General features: G+C 39.9%; 1 protein-coding gene across 2 annotated transcripts; it reads left to right on the plus strand.

The window, feature by feature from the left end:
- Positions 1-768: 768 nt before the first annotated feature.
- LOC108718104 (serine palmitoyltransferase small subunit B-like) lies at positions 769-9,179 on the plus strand. Of its 2 annotated transcripts, XM_018265720.2 has the most exons (3): positions 769-921; positions 3,707-3,777; positions 7,562-9,179. In XM_018265720.2, the coding sequence occupies exon 3, from the start codon at positions 7,587-7,589 to the stop codon at positions 7,827-7,829; it is 243 nt and encodes an 80-aa protein (XP_018121209.1). In that variant the 5' UTR covers positions 769-921; positions 3,707-3,777; positions 7,562-7,586; the 3' UTR covers positions 7,830-9,179. The 2 variants fall into 2 exon arrangements, with proteins under 2 accessions (XP_018121209.1, XP_018121208.1); XM_018265719.2 differs by lacking the exon at positions 3,707-3,777 and having other exon boundaries at positions 780-921.
- Positions 9,180-20,914: the final 11,735 nt, after the last annotated feature.

Consider the following 20,914-nt stretch of genomic DNA (forward strand, 5'->3'; position numbering starts at 1 on the left):
CTTTGGCTGGTTTTAAAAATTAAACCTGGCAACCCTGAGGGCTTAAACGCCATTATAGGGGGCTGGGGAGCTCGTACTTGCCCTGTTTGTGGGGAAAGCACCTGCACCTAAGAAATATGTCATTGTTAGTGATTATAAGTGGAAACTGCAGTCCCATCCATCCCGCTTAGCTCTCGCCCCAGTCCACTTCTGCAGTGTTGCCGTAGTTTCCCAGCAGGGGCAGAGGCGAGCAAATTCTGAGAAAAGAACAAGAGACCCAAGCAGGCCTGGACTGGCAATCTGTGGGTTCTGGCAAATGCTAGAGGGGCTGCTATAAGGTGCCATAGCAAGTCAGTATTTAGTGGGCTGGTGGGGGCTGTTTGGGCCTCTGTGTACCTGAAATGCCAGGGCCTATTTTAATTCTCAGTCCGGACCTGGATCTAAGGGTTATAATCTCAGTCAGTCAGTGTCCAGTACACATAGGCTCAGGGACGTCGCTAAATTTCACAGTGAAAGTGGTTACAGAATGTGTTAGGGGCTGCAGTCAACGCACAAGAAGATATCGCTGAAACCACCCATGTGTCAGTGAGAATAGTCGCTTCCATCACTGACAAGGAGCAACTGGTGGGGAAGAGTCGACTGCTGCTGTGAAGCAAACACATTCCATAGCAATTGGCCAGAAAAAAGCCACAAGCACCTCAATATTATTTGTGTGTAACAGTTTCCTGCCTTGTCAATAATTAATCATTAGAATCAGGTTTTCTACATGGGAGGGTTTTTTTTCTCTCTCTCTCTTTGAAACAAGAGGCAAGTGGGAGGGGCCAGCACACCTGTGTAGAGGATTCTTTGCCTCCCCGAGTTCTCACACAGCTCTTTGCTGTAGACAAGTTACCTGCAACTCCTGGACCAGATGCGCTGCAGGCTACACAGGGAGGCGCACAGGTGAGGGGGATTCACTACAGGGGAGCTCTATGTCAGGCAGAGAGAAGAGCTACCTTAGCTTTATCCCTATCACCATATACACAGGCACTATATGTTACTGTCACCAGCTTCACTCTGAGCCAAAAGAAGTATAGGTCATGGATTAGAGAAGCTACCATTCTCCCAAATGTGTAGACTGAAAGGGGACCTCTGCAGGTTTTTAAGCAACTTTCCAATAAACATTCGATCAGTGTTGTTTTAAGGTATTTGCAAATGTCATTGCTGCCAAAAATCTGCTTATATTCTCTGCACCCTCTGCTCAGACTCCTGAGACAATGTAGCTGAAGCCAGCTGATTAGCTGACCTGGAAGAGAACTGATTCCTGTTGTTTCAAAAGTCTGAGCCAAAGAACCCAATAGGATAAACTCTTACTGCTTTCAAAAGCAATGTCATCTACAAATACAGTAGAACCCACAGTTTGTTTCTTTATGGTGCAAAAAAAGTTTTTTTGGGTGAAGTACCCCTTGAATGCTTTGGCTATGTAGTAAATATTTGATTTTTTTTAGAGTTTTTATAATTTTAAACACTTTCAGAAATTGTTGTTGTTTTCTCTATAAATATGAAGCCTGACAGCCTCACTTATTATCCCCCCCCAATCTGTGCGACAATTGTGTTGAACCTGAATGTCAATGTGATACCTGAATTTCAAGTTTTTCAGCATTCATGGTGTTGCATTTTTTTTGAGTTTCCCTCCACTCCTTGAAAGATTGTGAACAATAGCTAAAGGATACAGGGGCAGTGTTTTTATTGTATTGTTTCCTAGCAGAGAACTTGTTTTGTTATTCTGAGTTGCAAAACCAGCAGCTAATGGCCTGGTACCTAGAAAGGTTACCATGTGTCAGTGACTACTGGTGCTTTTTCAGGTCACTTGGGGTTAATGGATGTTTTTTTTTATCAGATTGTCTTGCAGATATTAGAACTGAAATGAAAGTTTTTAAGGAACGTTATCCCTTATTAAATTAAATATTTTCCATGGAGAGGTATGACTATGGGGAGGTACATATAGCTTCAGTTACTATATTTGTAGTGGGAAAGTTAAACAGGTAGTTATCTTTTAGAATGTCTTAAAGGAGACATTTTGTGTAAAAATAAGAATGTACCAGTGCATTATACTCATTTAGATATAGAAGAATTCTGCTTTAAAATTGTGTTTCAGGCTGATTTATTGAATATTTCTGCAAAAACCCTAATAATCCCTCCCGTCTTTTCTACTTCATGCTCACTGAATTCCCAGGTTGTGTAGGGGAGCCGGCGGCTCTCAGCTCACTGCACTGTAGGACAGGAACCAATCGGCAGTTAGCAGGACCTGATAGGGAACTGAAGCCTGTCTGTGCTGTGTGACTGCAGGGCTTTGATTGGCTGTCCCCCTCCTACTGTGCTTCTGGCAGGGACCATTAGGACATGTAAAAAAACAAGTGTTGGTGCAAGGCACTCAGGTAGACCACGTATAGACCAGACCAAAAACTGTTAGATAAAAATACAGTAGATAATTTTATTTATACAGACATCTCTCGCCTAACGTGTTTCGTCTCTCTAGGACACTTAGTCATAGGACACTCCCACCCCTCATTTGAAACACTGACAGGGACCAGTGAACGTCTATAGGGAGCTCCAATAAAGGGGCTATTTTTAAACATAATATTGATTTTTAGCACCATGTAAAAGCAACACCATAAATTACTCATAATTGCCTACAAAATTAGGGTTTTTTCATTTATCCTATACGTCTCCTTTAAATACTAAGACATTTCTTTTTCTTACCAACTTTTTAAATGGTCTTTTTTTATATATAGTTTATTTGCCTTTTTCCAGCATTCAGATGGCAGCCAGTGGGCACAATTATATTGTTACTGCTACTTTTTAATTACTTCTCTTTCTTGCTTATCTGATTCATCTTTCATTCGTTTATTCTATGTACTGCCTGGTTGCTAGGGTAAATTGGATCCTAGTGAGCTGCTGAACAAAAAAGCTAAATCATTTCAAATCAACAAAACCTTGAAAAATAAAAGACCATTTTCAAATAAGTCTTTTTCTTATACTAAAATGTAATTTAAGGATGAAGTACCCCTTACAAAAGCCTGAGCCCCACAGATGTATCACTTATGGTTGAACCGAATCCAGGATTTGATGCATCCTTAGTACAGAAAGCCATGTTGGTGTCAGGCACATTTTTATTTATCATCACCTACACTAGAGCATAAGGTGATGTTGGGAGTTGTAGTCCAATAACTGCCACATAGCAACAGATTGTTTCATTAATGGTGTCTCGCTACGACTATAGACATTCCTGTACACAGTATTCCCCGAAGCAAAGCCTTGTTATAGAAACCGTTGTTAACAAATGACTACCTTAACAATCCTAACAGTCCCTTCTACTGGACATTCTAGCCATTCACATGTATAATTAGGATAAAGGCATGTTTGTCATATGGGCATGTGTTTATCTTTAAGTTGTTGGCGACACCTGTGTGGGCCAAAGGTAGGGATGGAAACCAGTTCTGAGCTACTCATGGACACATCACTGATGGCAGTTTAGTCACTGATAAGAAACAAAACCCTGCCCTGGACTTCAATAGCAACAAAGTGAAGTCATAGAAGAAAGCTGTTAACTATATGCTCTGTTTACAAAAAAGCTTACCATATACTTCATTTGTCTATGCATGATCTCTGAAACACATAGGATTATATCATTATTAAGCAGCTGTTTTGATTGAAGATACATTTTTATTTCTTTATTTTTTTCTAGGTTCTGACGCAGCTATCCACACGTGGAGCAGTGCAACTAAATTCCTAAGCCTTTGCATGCTCTGTTAATAGGTAGCTATATTTTCTCTATCATAACTTGCATCTTCTTAAATATATCAGAATGAAGCATGTCATACATTCCAAGACCTGTTCCTTTGGTCAGCAAGCAGATCTTCTCCAGACTAGGCCACCCAAGTACTGGGCCTAATCAAACCGGAACTAATGACAACTAATGTTAATAGATTACTCAATACTTATTGGTTTATTTAGGAATTGGATGGTTATTCTTCCCCTTTAAATAGGTAGACTATATGCTGCCCAATTGCTGTGTATCTTCCTACATTCACCTATAAAAAGGAGACTAATGAATTAGAAATGATTGAGCTGCATATTTAGTACAGTTTTGTGCCGCATTCAATGTTAATCTGGGAGCAGTGCTGCGAATTATGCTGGCGCTATATAAATAAATGTTAATAATAATAATGAGAAGGACTAAAGTTGGGTTGTGTTTTCAGAGAAAGCTAAAGTATTTAGTTGGATTGAGAAAGCTGAGGACTGGGTTATCTGGGGCCCACCAGAGTTTGGTTGTTTTAATGCAAAGTGTTATTCTTTTCTTATGGTCTTACAAAATAAATCCAGCAATAAATGTGTATATTTTATATCTGGGATCCACCCTGCCAATATAAATAATCCTGTTGCTTTGTACCATTTGTACATTGTTTGCTGTACATTCTTGATATGACCGTATCAGTATGCTGATAGAACTGTTTAACCCCTAGTGTGTGGCAAAAGCAAGTACAGGTATGGGACCTGTTATCCAGAATGCTCGGGACCTGGGGTTTTCCAGATAACGGATCTTTCCATAATTTGGGTCTTCATGCCTTAAGTCTACTAGAAATTAATTTAAACATTAAATAAACCCAATAGGCTGGTTTTGCTTCCAATAAGGATTAATTATATCTTAGTTGGGATCAAGTACAAGGTACTGTTTTATTATTACAGAGAAAAAGGAAATCATTTTTAAAAATTTGGATTATTTGGATAAAATGGAGTCTATGGGAGCCATTCCGTAATTCGGAGCATTCTGGATATCGGGTTTCCAGATAAGGGATCCGATACCTGTACCATATTATGCCCATCCAGAAAGGTTTTCTCCATAATGAAAAGGAGCGTATCAGACAAACTATGTATCAGGGGTTAAAACTATCCATAAACATTTTGGTGATTGATTTTCCTCACTGCTGGGTGTGCCAGCTTTATGTGGAGAGCTTGTGGCTACCCAAGGCAGTGGCGTAGGAAACATGGGGAGGGCACTGCACTCAGCTCAGAAGAGGACCCCTTAGTGAAATGCTAAATATCATGTAATGCTTGATATTACAGCTATGGGATCCGCTATCTGGAAATCCATTATCTAGGAAGCTCTGAATTACAGAAAGATAGATTTCATTTTATCCTAATATCCAATTTTTTTTTCTCTTTAAATAAATTAAAGGGGATGTAAAGGCAAAAAAATAAAATCCCATTTTTACTTTCTTTAATGAAAAAGAAACCTATCTCCAATATACTTTAATTTTTATAATAAACTTGACTATATGCAGTGAAATGCCCCCTTCCTTTTACTTGCTCTTACAGCTGCAGTTAGAAAACTTGCACACTGTGCCAGGACTTGTTGGGGGAGCCTGAAAGTTGACAGACTGGGCAACTCTGTATTATTTGGCAGGGGCTGCTGGGAGTGAACGGTTACACAAGCCATAAGAACCACGGCACCTGGGTAATTGGGTTCCTTGACTAACATGGCAAGGCAGGAATTGAATTGAACAAAATACTTTTGTTTGGAAACATTTTTTTACTTTTAAAACGTTGGTGTGTTTTTCCTGTCTGGAACACATACCATATTGGAATGTGGCATGTCCCCCCTGTTTCATGCACTAATGCAAAGGGTGTGTAACTGCATAGTCATGCAAATGTAACCCTGTATACTTTCTACAGTGCTTCCTAGTTAGGTTTTATTGAACCACAGCTTCTGAAATTGCCCCGTGCCTGACTAGAGCATCGTGAGTCAGCAGTTCTCCGGGTTACGAAGTGGCTACTGTTTTGCTGACCCAGCTAGTAAAATGAGATTTGATACAAATGTTATGATTAGGAAAGAAATAGAACATAAATAGAAAAACTGTCAGCCATAATAATAACTGCCTTGGTAGGAACAGCTTTCATGCACATTGCTTTCTTTTCAATTGGATCACTGTTCTGTTTAACAGAACCGCAATAGCGCTGATTATGCATAAAAGGTTTACTGTACCAGCCCTGGGTAGCGATGAGCGAATCTTCGGAAAAATGTAAAAAAGGAAAAAACTTTGCAAAACGCATTAAAGTCAATGGGCAATTTTTTGCACTACGATTTTTAGGCGCGCAACATTTTCACGCTCCAAATGCATTAAAGTCAATGGGGTTTTTTTTTCTCATGGCGACTTTTTTGTCTGAATACCTTAAATTCAATGGGCGGTTTGTCTTATGGTGACTTTTTTTGTCCTAACGCATTAAATTCAATGATTGTTTTTTCTTATGGGAGTTTTCTCTCTGCAAATTTTTCGGCTGCAAATTTTCACCACTGTTTCGTGGGAAAATTCGCACATGGTGAAATTCAGAATTTTGCCACGAATCATTGGCTGGCTTGTAAATTCGCTCACTAGTCCTGGGGAATGGCCGCTCTTTCATTATTCATTAGGCGCTCTCTTCAGCTCCCTGGATAAGTTTGTCTGCTGCTCTGAACTGGGAGTACTAGGAGATGGCACCATGCTATATTATTATCTGACACATGTACAATAAAGCATGGGGAAAGTCCTCTGCAGTTTTGTTTCAAAGTAAATGCACACATTTTTTAGGTGGCATGTACCCATCATCAGACTTATCTCTGGGACTGTCTCTGTGACGTGAGGCAACTTCGGGCGACTTCGGAAAACTAAGCAGCGCGTGTGCATTGCCGCAGGCGATTTTCATTTTAGCCGGCGGAGGGCAGGGGGAAGGCAGTTCGGGGAGATTGTCGCCCCGAAGAAGAGGAGATTTGTTGCTGGGGCAATTAATCTCCCCGAATCTGCTCATGTGGCCTGACCTTAAAGCTTAGTGTACTTCTAGATTGGTACAACATGTTTAACCTAATCCTCTCCAGAGATTAAGCTGTCCTTTGCTATATGTCGCAGGTATGCTAGATCTATACTTATCTGAATCATAACATTGTCTGGTCAAAGCAGGATCAATAGATGTAACAAACAAGGGAAAGTTGTGCTCACCACTAGCAATAGAATTCTTAATGAATTAGATGAAAATTAAGCGTAGGACTGGCCAGATATGGGATGACTTTGACGTAGTTGGCCAGCTTAAATATATTGCAATATATGGACAAACAATCCCTGTGTTGTTTAAAGGGTAAGGCATTTTTCAGTAGCAGTATGCACAAAATGTCTGTCTTAAATATATTGATAATGGGTTGAGTGCAGAGGACTCTTGTATTTGTCTATAAGGATCAATAGATGTACCTTTATCTAGGAGGCTTATTCATGTTTACTAGAATAGGTGTGACTATTAAGGGGGATTATTACTTCTATTCAGGCTCTGCACAATAAATGGCATTGTCATTGTTTATGTAAAAAGGGGGGTGATAATGTTATGACTGTATCCCTTTAAGTACTGTATTTAGAAATGTATTTAAACCTGGGACAGCAAAGGAATATTTTGCGAGACTGGGACTTATTGGAGGGATGTTCTAGACAGAATAGCAAACAAGATACTTTCACTAAATTTAAATACAATTTATGTATGCAAAAATAATTAAATGATGCATATCTGTGTTGTTTCCCAGGTTTGACTGCCGTCACAAAGCAAAGATGGATGTCAAACACATTAAGGATTACCTCTCATGGCTGTACTATCAGTATCTTCTCATCACATGTAGCTACGTCCTGGAACCCTGGGAACAATCCATTTTTAACACCCTTCTCCTGACTATTATTGCAATGGTGATCTACAGCTCTTACATTTTCATCCCAATTCATGTTCAACTGGCAGTTGAGTTTTTTACCATAATCTTTGGCGGACAACATGAAAGTACTGTGGCCGTTATGAGCTGAGAAACCGTATATTTTAGGGACCTATACATGGGACCTGCTGCTTCTTAAATCAAGTGTGTTCGCACCGACTGCAAACATTCCAGTTCATTTAGATCCCGGCTATGAAAGGGCTTGTGGGTGGAGGACATTGTGCAACTATCATTCACTACATTTTATATGTAATGTGCATGTCTATGATGTATATACTACAGCTTAAGCTTAAGTATATGTGCCAGTATTCTGCTCGTCATGCTGGAAAACTGAAGGAAATTTTTAGCAAACAAAAATCGACACAAGAAAGTGCGGTGTTTGCCCACATATCCATGGAGAATGTACAGCTGATATTCCAAAGATTGGTCAGTTGCTATGCATATTTTGATGCAATTTATTTCAAGTTGAAATTTGGCAGCAAATCTACTCCATTACTTGCAACAGTATTGTAAGACTTGGGGTGCTCCCATTACTGTGGAGTTCTCTGAAGTGACAGCATGTTCTATAGCTTTACTATTCACTAGTCTTTAGATTAACGGATATGGTCCGTAGATTGGTGAAAATTTCTAAATAGTGTGTGTACATTTGTTGGGTGCCCCTTGGGCAGTACCCTGTGGGCCCTGAACTCTGCATGTGCCTGTGTAGATGCTGAAAATGCAATAACGCATGCAGTACAAGTAAATATGCATGGCTGTTGTAATTCATACCAAACTATTCTAAATATGTGACCTGGAAAGAGGGATGACTCTCTAAACATATTAGATTTGAACTATGTTGTCAGTAAATGAAGTATTCCATCCTACAACACTTTAACATATACTGTGAAGCTATGTGGTCTTGGGAAAGGGCCAGTCTTAGAGCAGGGCAGAGATTTTACTGTGGGCTCTCATCTCAAAGGGGCATTTAACAAAAAAATATACATAGTATTACACTGTGTAAGGGTAATAAATATTCTTGGTAGTTTTGTCAAGGGTGATCAATCTGCATCCCTTTCGCTGTCATAAAATTGCAACTCCCAGCATCCCCTAGCTATTGGGTTCTGTGAAGCCGTACCTGGAGATCAACAGGATGGACAACCCCTGCTCTAAAGTCTCATGTTTCTTCCATCCCACAATCACTTTATTTCCAGCTTTAAGAGTATACCTGCCATTCCCTATGACACTACAGCAAAGACTGTGCTTGGGCAAAGAAGCCTCTGATAATGGGCACTGTGGTTTGAAACCATATCCAGCAGGTCTGAGGAATAACGATTATGGACTAAGCCACAGCCCGTGTATGATGTCTGTGCTTCAGCCCGCCACATTACTGTATAAGTCATTTCACTTGTTAATCTATGCATAAAGACAAATGTGACATTTTATAAATACATAGTACACAATACAAGCTGATTCTTCTGTGAGTGTAATATTGATGTGTGTGTGGGAATTGTGTTGGGGGTTTACCTGTTATTTATTACAGCATATAATCTCCATATTAACTTCTAAAAATCCGAAAACATCCTTTAAAGTACCGTGGCAGCAGTTTGGCTGATCCAGAAGAAAAGCACATAAAAGAACAGCATACAATTAAAGTTGAACCTTTTTTTATTGCTTTTTATGTGGGTCAGCAACGGTGACAGCCAGATTGTATTTTCAGATACAGATGGGAAACAGGCAGGATAGGAGTGCCACAAATTAAAAAAATATAGTTAATTAGACCTATCAGCTGCTGTGCAGGTTATTTTTTGTGGAGTAAAAAAAAAAAAATACACCCGGTAAAAAAGAGTGTATGTGTTTTTCTTTTATTTTTTAAATATGCATCAGCAAAGTTTATTCTGCACAGGATCTTCCAGTGCCCCCTATACCCTCCATTTTTAAAACTGCTCAAAATTGGAAATATAAAGGTGTTCAATTTTTAAGACTTTTGACATGACATAGCACCCCAATTTTTTGTTATATATTAATTTTTGTTATGTACTCTGTAGCTCTCAGTCCTGAAAGTTAAACGGTTATCTGATTGCTAGGGTTCATTGCTACAGTAACCAGATGTGCCTTTTTAAAGATCACAGATGAAAGACCCAAAAAGACATAAGCAATAAGAATAGCAATAAAATTGAAGCCTTGCGGTCAAGCTGTATTTTGGTTCCCAGGGTCAGTGATCCCTGTCAATCCCAAAAAAAAGACGGTATTTTTCTATGTATGCTGGAAAGCTAAGGTCAATGACATGCAGTAACATCCATCAAACAGCGTTTTGTAGTTGCTACTAAATGCCAGAAAATATGCATATGGAGACATATTTTAAAAATTACACAATTTCACTGTGGGTCAGACCAAGTACGCAAGAATATTGGGGGTTATTTATAAAGAGTGGGCAAATCTGCACCTGGGCAGTAAACCTCAGCAACCAATCAGATGCTTGCTTTCAGTCTTCAACCTGCAGATGGCTGAAAAAAGCTAATCGCTGATTGGTTGCTATGGGTTGCTGCCCAGGTGCAAATTTGCCCAATGTTTATAAAGGAGCCCCATTGTCTCTAGCTGCCACTTGGCACTAGGAAAAGGATCCAGACACAGGTGTATCTTTTATATAAGCGTCCTTGCTGATCTCACTAGAGTTTCTGAACAAAGAGTAAATGAACATGGTTCCACCACTCAGTTGCACGTAATGCCAGTGTTGTTGGGAGCTCAATGAATGAGAACAAAGGGTAAGTGAACACAGCTCTACCACTCAGTCTCACTCAGATTTATTATGCTGTGTAAAATGACATTTGCCAAAGGTGTATAAAACTTTATTAAATATATGGCAAATTTATCAAGCTGTGTTTTATTTTACTCTATGCGAATGCCAGGATTGTCGCTATTATTTTACACTGCTTCAGACCTTTGTAAGTAAATTTTGGCGGAAGTTGCTCAAAGAAAAAGCGCATTATTCCCCTGTTTTTTACACCACATAATAAATTTGCCGCTTACATTTGCCCTTTAATTTGAATAAAAAAGACCAACTGAAATTTGTTTAAAAAAAAACAAAATTTTTGTTTTCAGGTGAATATGCTATTTTTGTTCGAATTGTACGAATCAAAGTAACATCGAATTCGATCAATTTCGATTCAAAGTTTTTTCTAAAAAAAAACTTAGGTTTTTGAAAGTCCACCAATTTTTTTCAAATTCTAATTGAATTTGGACTATTCGCTAGTCGAAATACACAAAAATAGCTTGAAATTTGAATTTTTTTTAATTCAAATTTTCACTTTAACCCTTGATAAATATGCCCTTTGATCTGGAGACAATTTGCATTTGGTTTTCATTTTTTTATTATTGAGGGTTTTTGAGTTATTTAGCTTTTTATTCAGCAACTCTTCAATTAGTTTTTTAAGCAATCTGGTAACTAGAGTCCAAATTACCCTAGCAACCATGCATGGATTTGAATAAGAGACTGGAATATGAATAGGAGAGGCCTGGATTGAAAGATGAGTAATAACAAGTAACTAACAATATATTTGTAGACTTACAGAGCATTTTTTTTTTAGAAGAGGTCGGTGATGCCCATTTTTAAATTGCAAAGAATCAGAAGAAAAAGGCAAATAACTATAATACGATAAAAAATAAATAATGAAAACCAATTGAAATTGAAAAGTTGCTTAGAATTGGCCATTCTATAATATGCTAAAATTTACCTTAACAGTGAAGATTCCCTTTAAAGTAATGGTTCAGTGTAAAAATAAAAACTGGGTAAATAGATAGGCTGTGCAAAATAAAAATTTTTTCTAATACAGTTCGTTAGGTACAAATGTTATGTATAAAGACTGGAGTGGCTAGATGTCTAACATAATAGCCAGAACACTACTTCCTGCTTTTCAGCTCTCTTGATTGGTTACCAGACAGTAACCAATCAGAGACTTGAGGAGGGCCACATGGGTCATAACTGTTGCTTTTGAATCTGAGCTGAATGCTGAGGATCAATTGCAAACTCACTGAACAGTTATGGCCCATGTGGCCCCCCCTTCAAGTCACTGACTAACTCTAACTCCGAACTGTTCCTTTAATATACATTGCTGCTAGTGGTCTAATGGGTTTTAAATACCCCTTTTCATGGCATCATTTACCATGAAGAAGAATTCAGGAACCACAAGTCCTCTGTTTTTCAAAAGCCTTGATATTCAGCTCACGGAGATGTAAATATAAGCAGTCTCAATAAGAAAGTTCATCAGAACTGTTCAATTATTAACTGGAATCTTTTATGTCTTCTGTTCTAAACAAAGTAGGAATTGTGCCATACATTCTCCTGACTGTGGTACGTCGTGCCTCATTATGTTTTATCAGGGTTTGTCTCGCATGATGAAGTAAAACGATACCAAGAACTGGTATGACCGCTCTCCGTGCCTGCTTCATCTGATAATCCCATTTGTACCATTCTACTGCTGGAATGCTATTTGCCTTTTTATATGATGGAGTATGTTCATTTTGCAACTCGCTCTGCAAGTTCTTATATCTGGGAATGTGACAGCATTTTATCTCTACAACTACTTAATGCACTTTAATATTTCATAATAAAACTGAACCTTGTAATGGCAGATGGCATTTCTAATGTATTTGTGGTGCTTTGCTGTTTAGCATTACTGTCTGTTAAATACTGTAAGCAATACAGCACCTAGCCATAAACACAGGGGCACCCACCAGGACAGAGGTGGCCGTCAATATTCAACTGAAATTGGGAGAATTATCACACAAAATACCCATAAGTGTACAAACATCAAACATTTTGTCACAGCCACCATAAGCTTTGTGCTTGTCAACTTGGACTACATTCCTCCAAAACCCATTGCACCTAGAAAAATTCTTCTTGCATAAAAAAATAAACAGCACCTGTATTTCATTCCACCCTTTTTCCAGTCTTGGGATTCCAGCTGTATGAATAGCAGATAATTTTACACAATTAGTGGTACTATAAATCACTAATAGTCAGTGGCGTAACTACCGGGGGAGCAGGGGGTGCAATTGGGCCAGGGCCCGCACCCCCGCAGGGCCCCCGGCAGTCATGCGCCCACCGCAGCGCTGCATGGAAGAGGGTGGGGGCGGGGCCTGCACCAGGGCCCGCCCCCACCTACTTCCGTCTCTGCTAATTGTTGGTTAGCATCCTGAAGTGATGGGTGAGGACGACAGCACACAGGGCAGTCTAGAGTGTCAAGTTGTTTCCATTGTATGGCCAGTTTTGAGGCATTTAACAATGACAAACATTTTTCAAACAGTGCTTTGCAAAGACCAAAAGCCAAGACGGTCAGCAGGGCTGGAACCAGGTTTTACGCAGAAGAGGCATGTGCCTCGGGCGTAAAGGTGGGGGGCTCCAGGCATGCACTTCTTTTAGCCTACACCTAGGGGCAGGTTCACTAAAGAGCGAAGTGGCTAGCAACTTTTCACCAGCGTTGCCACCCACAGGGACATCGCCAATTCACTAACAGGCGCAGGCGCCAATTCGCTAGCGAACGGGACCGTCGCTAGCATTCATTCACACTCTTCGCTCTGGCAAACGATCATTACTCTACGCAAATTCACAAGTGCAGATTTTAATGAACGTTACCTCTTTCGCCAGATTTGACTTCGCCACCTCAGACCAGGCAAAGTGCCAAAAAGAAGCTAGATCTTCCGCAATCTTGTGTCACTTACATCATATCCTGTGTGCCGAAAATGCATTAAAGTTCAAAAAACGCTGGCGACTTTTCTGTTTTTTAAGCGGGATTGGCTGCAAAAGCCATAACTTAGACTTTTTTTGGGTAACCGGTTTTCTCCACACATTTTATAACATATGTAACATTCATTTTACAGTGGGCTCATGTGTAGGGCATTATATTAACTCTCTTGTCTTTATTAAGGTTCCCTAAACATGTGTAATAAAAAGTGGTAACTTCCCGCCCTATGCAAATTGACCTAAGCGCAAGATCACTAACAAATTTTCGGTAGGCACAAATAAACGCTGGAAAATCTTCGCTATGAGATACTCGCACAGCCGAAGTAATGTTAGCGAAAAGTCACCATCGTTCGACACCCGGAATGAAACTTTGCATTTTAGTTAATTAGCATATTCGTAGTGCATTTGCACCGGTGTGGTGTGAGAGGTGCGAAGCTGACCCTGGTGAAAATTTGCCCGTTAGTGAATCTGCCTCCTAGTCTGGACCCTTGTCCCCTCTCTGCCCACACATCGCTGGTACCTTTCCCCCACTGCAATCCTAACATGCATTTCCATGAGCTCCCCCTGTGCCTTGAGTAAGTAAAAAATCCCATTGGACAAGGACTGTATTAGGCCATTCACGCAAAATGGGCAGAGAGTTTAAAGATATAATAAACCGATTTTGGTTTTCCACCTTTACATGAATGGCCACTTTATGATACAGAGGGATTTCAGGCCACTGACTCATGGATTCTGGCAAGACTAAAGTGATCATATGAGATGAAGAGTTACTATCATTTTGACAATTAAAGCACTGGTGTCTTGCACTCAACAATTGAATAATGTTTTCCAGCAAAATCACATTTAGTCTAACGCAAAGCAGAGAATATAAAACATAATGATGCCCAGATCCTGAAGCTGCAGGAGTTAAGTGAACTCTTTGTCCTAATGGTACTGTGTATTTGAGAGGATGCAAACTGGTAACACAATAGCATCCCTACTGTTCTTGGTCCAGAGAGATCCAAAAGCAAGCCAGAAAGATATCAGTCTCATTCTAACAAGAGCCATGGAATGGCAGGACAAAACTGTTATTCATAGAGAATGAATTATGCCTTTGTTCATAGCAGGCTTTATAATGGCACATACAGGATATGGTTTGTTCAGGAACCACTAATCAGTTGCTTCATTTGCTGTTGCTTGTAATTACAACCTTCCTTTAGATACTGTTCTATGATACAGAAGTTGCCTACATTCCCATTCCATATACTGCTTCTTTTGCACACCACAAAGTTACACTGGGCTCATGTGTAGGGCAATATAATAACTTTATTTTATTTTATTAAGGTTTCCCGGGCTTGTGTAGTGTCATGTATTTGCTGCAACATATACATCCATTCAACATCTATTCAGCGTTGTCCTGTTGAATCTACGCCTGGCGAAGTGTTGCGATGTGAGCAAAGCCATCGCTGGCGTATTTTCGGAAGTTAGTGAATTTGCCCCTAAGTGTGTTAAAAAAATTGGCGAGCCATATTATCCCATATGTACTCAGAACTAGTCAGTAGCAGAGGCAGGTGCCCAGGAAGCAACTTAGGGGATGCAATTTTTTATAAAAAAAAACAACATTAAACACTCTGTTCCACCTCCCCTCAGTCAAGCCTAGGATGAATTATCAATGGGTAAATATTAAAGATTTAATGGCAGCATCCTTAGCTCACAATGTATAACCATAAGGAATAATAATTTGAAATAAACCATGAAACATGCTTTATCTGGGGAAGATCCAGTGGTGGAACTACCGGGGGAGCAGAGGGTGCGATTGCTCCAGGGCCTACACCCCCTCTGGGCCCACTGGTGGTCCGCGTAGAAAATCGCTTCTGGAGGGGGGGGGCGGCTGCACGTTACCGGGAAGATCATTTGATCTGACAAGTAGTTATCATACCAGTTCATTACAGGGCATGTACTGTGCACATGGAAGGATGATTATTTCTCAGCAACATTTTAACCTACTTAACTTCTTTCATTTTGTGATGGCGAAAATCATTATGTTAATGTCAAGAGAAGAATCCCACACTGAGTCATATAGATTATGCTCATTATGAAAACATATCATGTTGGTGTGATAATCCCATGTTCAGGATGACTAATGATACTTCTTATTGCTGCCAATATAGCTTTGTCCAAACCCCTTGGTGGTGTGCACAGCCTTGAGGCTCATCAACTGGAACTACAGCGATCAAAACTCCCGTGCCCACTGACAGCTGTTCGCCATTCATGTGAAGAGCAAATGTGCTTTCTATGGCAGATGCTGATGCTGGTAGACTGGAATTGATTGTGAATGATAACATAAGCCATCCCAGCCTACAGGCACCTCAACCAGCCAAACTGCCACTGATAGCTCCCATATGACAATCTGAACCCCAGTGAGTAGTAAAAGAAGTATTCACATTTTTAGTAATTAGACCCCAAAGGGGGAATGTAATTTAAAATCGCAAGCAATGTTTAAAATGGCATTTTTGCCAATGTTTTGCACTGCTTGCAATTTTAAAGTATTCGCTGATAATGCTAAGAAAAGGTTAGCGGCCCATTTATCAAAGGTTGAATTTCTTAATCATGTGAATTTTATTCAATTCGAATATACTCACAATTCGAATGGAAGGTTATTTAAGAAAAAATGAGAATGTCTAATATTCGATCGAATGGTTCCAACCCGAAAATTCAAATCATATTTAATTGGTATGAATCAAGTTTTTCTCCCTTGAATGTCAGGAAACCTATTAACATCTCCAAATGGCTCGCTCCCTCCCGGTGCGGGTGGCCTAGGACTGGCCGGGGGGGCAGTTTTTTGTTTTTTTTTAAAGCTATGAGCCTGCACCTTTGGTTGGGGATAATATATTTTGCCAACAGTTGCCTTTTTAAGTTACTTATCAGTCATTCTCTTAACATAGGTTACAGTACAACACAACACATGCCATGATGATAAAGTGATTATGTATTAATTGGTTACTTATGCCTAAACAAAGCTTTTCAAATAAATTAATAATAATTTATTATTTATGTTATATTAATAAAATAATAAATTTTACCCGATAAAAACATTGTTTTGGGAACCTATAATTAATTACACCTGCTATTCGCCTTGCTTTATATCATTTGTACTGATGGTAGGTGATGAAAATATAATAACACTGAAAGGTTTATCAAATATTTAAATACAAATCAAATTGCTTATTTTAATTTGCACACAAACATTTCGTTATTTTGATAGTTACATGAATTAGAGAAGCCCAGCCCCATTCAGTCAATAGCTCCAGCACCTCTGTGTGTCTCCCAAAACGGTCAATTTGGCCAGTCTAGCTCAAAACAAATGTTCATTAACCAAAATGTGAGGCCCAACCAACTGAAGACCTGACTGAGCATGTGAGGGGCCTGTATTGTAACTAAGTGTTCTATACTTCCTGTAGGCCAATCTATAGGAGCTATGCACATACAGAATGAAAAAGTTACTTGCAAGCAATAAAGGGTTTATTATGCATAGCACTGCAATGCATTCAATATGGCTAAAACCAAAGCTGTCATATAAGTAAAATAGTAAACATTGCTAATACCAAAAAGAAAAATAAGCTGGTCATGGTTTTTGGTTTGTCTGGGTTTCGAGTGATAAATACGAGTGTGATTCACGTCAATCCTCCTACATGAAGCGATAAAAATTGCTGTGCAGCGTTTGGAAAAGGAATTGCTAAGGATGCACTGGATCATGTATTTATGTAAGGATTTTTGGCAGTTCTGGATTTGGCAGGGATTTGGCTTTTTTCAGAAGAATTCGACTAAATCCAAGAGCATGGTTGAACCCAATCCAAAGGGTTAGATATAACCCTTCTTGATAACCATTAATAACAACAGTAATAGCAAGCTGCACCTTTTGCATTTTAATCAGTGAGTTGCCTAGACATCACTGGACCCCACAGCAAACCTTGTTTTCCATGCAAGTGCATTCAGAGATACAGTAGATGCTCCATGCCAGATACATTCAGGGAAAGGCAGAATATTAAACAGCAACCTACCTGTTACCTGTTCTTATCTGAAACTACTCTAGAGCATGGAAATAAGCCAAGATCAAGAAAACAAATGTGTGTACTTAAGAATAAACAGATGCTATCCACCCCTATTAATTCCTTTAGCTTCATAACAGCTATGACTACACAGCTCACAGGAGTTTGTGCTAAACAATCTGTTCTTTGTATTTTTTTGCCCTCCCAAATAGGTTCCTCTCACTGTTTTTAAGAAAAAAAAACCCAGTATTTGATAAAATGACAAATGGATTATTAATTATTATTTAATCTTTACTTCTACTTTAAGGTGACCATAGATTTTTAAAAGATTTGTTTCAATGTACGATTTGTCCATCAATTAAAAAGACCATTCTTATCGATATTGTCTAGTTGAAGCCCAGAAAACTGTGGGTAGGTGCCTGCTTGGCCCTGCAAACAATTGGACAATGGATACATTTCAATGCTAACAATGAAAATCTTCCAACCTACCCATACGATTTTCTGGCCAATGTTGGACGAAAAACCATTGGATGCAAGATTGTTTGTGCCCGCCAACCTCACAATAATTTTACGGATTTGTCGAATTTGCCTGGCGCCCCCCTGTTGATGCGCCCTAGGCAGGTGCCTCTTCTGCCTACCCCTAGTTCTGGCCCTGGTATCAGCTTCTAACCTATGTATTCGTGAGGTCATCTGCTGGTCTCTGTATTTCGAATTTGAGCACTGAGACCTTTGGCAATTTGCGAAAAGTATGTTTTTTCCACTATACACCGTGCCTTCAAGTTCATAAAGGACCCTATTACATTGTGTCAATTATTATCAAGATAGCGGTTGGCACCCTAAAGTCAGAACCGATGCCAAGCACCCTGGTCTTGGGTCGTGCTTCTGCCTGTAGCAGCCGCCTTTGGTCTCGAGAGGAGCTCTCAGCTACTCAGATGCCGCCAGGTCTTAAAACGGGAGGTGCAAGGCGAAGGGTTCTGACCAAGCAAAGGGGCACAACGGTTTGCAAAGTCTTTGGGCAGAAGGTCGCGGAACAAGGCGTAAGACAGAATCATAGTCAGATCAGGCCGGGTCGGGGCAGGCAGAGTACAAACGAAGTCAGGCAGGCAAGGGTCAAAACCAGGAAGTCAATCAGAGGGTTAAGCAGAATCAGACTCGGTAATCACGCAAGGGGTCAGGATAGGATACAGAATGTAGAATCGTCAAAAGCCAGGCAGGGGTCAAAACAGGTAATCAGAATCAGGTTCAGAACAGAATAGCAACAGCTAACAGCACCAGGAAACAAGTCCTATAATGGGCAATGTGGAAATGAAAAATGTACCTTTAAGTACTTTTAAATTTCACGCCATTGCGCGCTGGCGTGGCGCCTATAATTAAGGAAGAGGTGCGCCTCGAGCGCCCTAGCGAACCGGTGCCAGCGAGGAAGATGGGCGTCCCCCCAGTAGACCACCAGGTACAGCTTTTATTACATATACATTTTCAACATACTTAAACATATGTGAGGAACTTTTTATCTCTTAACTCAAATATAGATTGTCCCATAGTGCCAGATCCAAGAACATCTAAGGGGCTAAATTCGCCAGCAACAGCTGCGCAGCCATCACAACAGGTGAAAATTCACTAAAACAATGCTAATTTACTAAAATGCGAAGTTGCATCCAGGGCGCTGAACGATGGCGAATTTTTGCTAGTGTTACTTCGGCAATGCGAGCAAATCAAAGTGAAAATGCACTAGCGTTCAATTCTGCCTAGCGCAACTTCGTAAGAGGTCTTCGCTCAGGCTAATTTGCATAAGGTGGGAAATTATGAAGTTGAATGGACGTATATGTTGCAGCAAATACATTACATTACACAAGTCCAGGGAACCTTAATAAAGACAATAGAGTTGTTATAATGCCCTACACATGAGCCCACTGTATAGTTTATGTTCCATAGGTTAGAAAATATATGGGGGAACCCGGTTACCCAAAAACATTTTAAGGACTTTTGCAGCCCATCACTCTGAAAAAAGGAAAAGACGCCAGCGGTTTTTGGACTTTTTCCACTAAAAAATATAATGTAAGTAACGGAAAAATGAGGAAGAGCTATGCACTCCAGTGCACTTTGCCTGGTCTGAGCTGGCAAAGGCAAGTCTGGTGAAAGTAGTAACGTTCAGTAAAATCCGCATTTTAGTAAATTTGCGGAGTAACGTCCATTCGCCAGAGAGAAAATTTGCCTGGCGATAGAGTGCGAATGAGCGCTAGCGTCTATCTCCTTCGCTTGCAAAGTGATGCCTGTGCCAGTTAGTAAATCAGCGATGTCCCTGAAAACGCTGGTCCTTTAGTAAATCTGCCCCTATTTGTCACATGAAAACTTCATTGACGTCTATGGGAATTACTAACTAACTAAAATTAAGTCAAGAGAAAAGTTTTTTCTCCTTAAATTTAATCTTTCCCTTAAGTTTTCATGTGATAAACCATATATTAACATTTTATCATGGATTTGGCCTATAGTCTCAAGGTACAATGGGTATCATGTAGCCTAGGGGTGCCGCACATTTCATGAATTTAGCCCCTAAAGAGCAGGAGGAGGAGGAGATACATGCAAGATAAGTTAAGGCTACATGTAGGGTTCTATTTTGGCAGAGGGCACTGACAGGCAAGTAGCACTCATCACTATCAGACTAAAATAACAGATGTTTAATATAAGTTTAAATATAATTACAATTCACATTTGTGTACTAAGGAACTATTATGCATTTTTTCAGATCCCATTGACTTGAGTGTGCAGTGGAGGATTTCTGAACTTCATTGTGACAGCATTAGCACAGTCTGCTGTTTCCCATTCTAGGGGTGATGTCATTTGGCTGCAAAACTCCACATGATTCATGAAATTTAAGCTCCCGATGTTGTTTGCTCTCTGCATTTTTTTTAGTTATTTTCAATTGTCCTAGTCTGAAAACACATTATTACCCCATCAGAAACCCCTTACCCAGCAAAGCTGTTAACTGACAACTTGTTACTATAGTTGCAGGCTACAAACACTGAAGTTTCTAGGTTATCTTTAGAGGTCATCAAAGTTGTAACCAAGTAAACTTAGGCTATGGGCACACAGGCTGTTGACAGTGCACAGGCTGATTGGATTTAAATCAATGGAGCAGAGGCACTGAGCAGATTTGCTTCTCTCAGTCTGAAAAAATACACAGACTGACAACAGCCGCTAACAACAGCCTGTGTACCCATAGCCTTAAAGCTGACTTGTCCTGCTTTATTTACCAAAGTCTGATCTCTAACTGGCCTCTGACACTATGGGGCAAATTCACTAACCTCCGAAAATTCGCCAGCGACGGCTTTCCCATCGCAACACTTCGCCAGGTGTAGATTCGCCAGGACAACGATAATTCACTAAAATCCTATATTGAATCCAGGGTGCCGAATGCTGGTGAAGTTGCGA

This window comes from Xenopus laevis, chromosome 5S, assembly GCF_017654675.1.
Source record: "Xenopus laevis strain J_2021 chromosome 5S, Xenopus_laevis_v10.1, whole genome shotgun sequence".
NCBI lineage: Eukaryota > Metazoa > Chordata > Amphibia > Anura > Pipidae > Xenopus > Xenopus laevis.

Bases quoted from the DNA above. Each gene is read 5' to 3' on its own strand.
- LOC108718104 (XM_018265719.2), top strand. From the start codon at position 890: ATGCGCTGCAGGCTACACAGGGAGGCGCACAG. The intron at 922-7,561 runs GTGAGGGGGATT...GTTGTTTCCCAG, and splicing joins CTACACAGGGAGGCGCACAG to GTTTGACTGCCGTCACAAAG.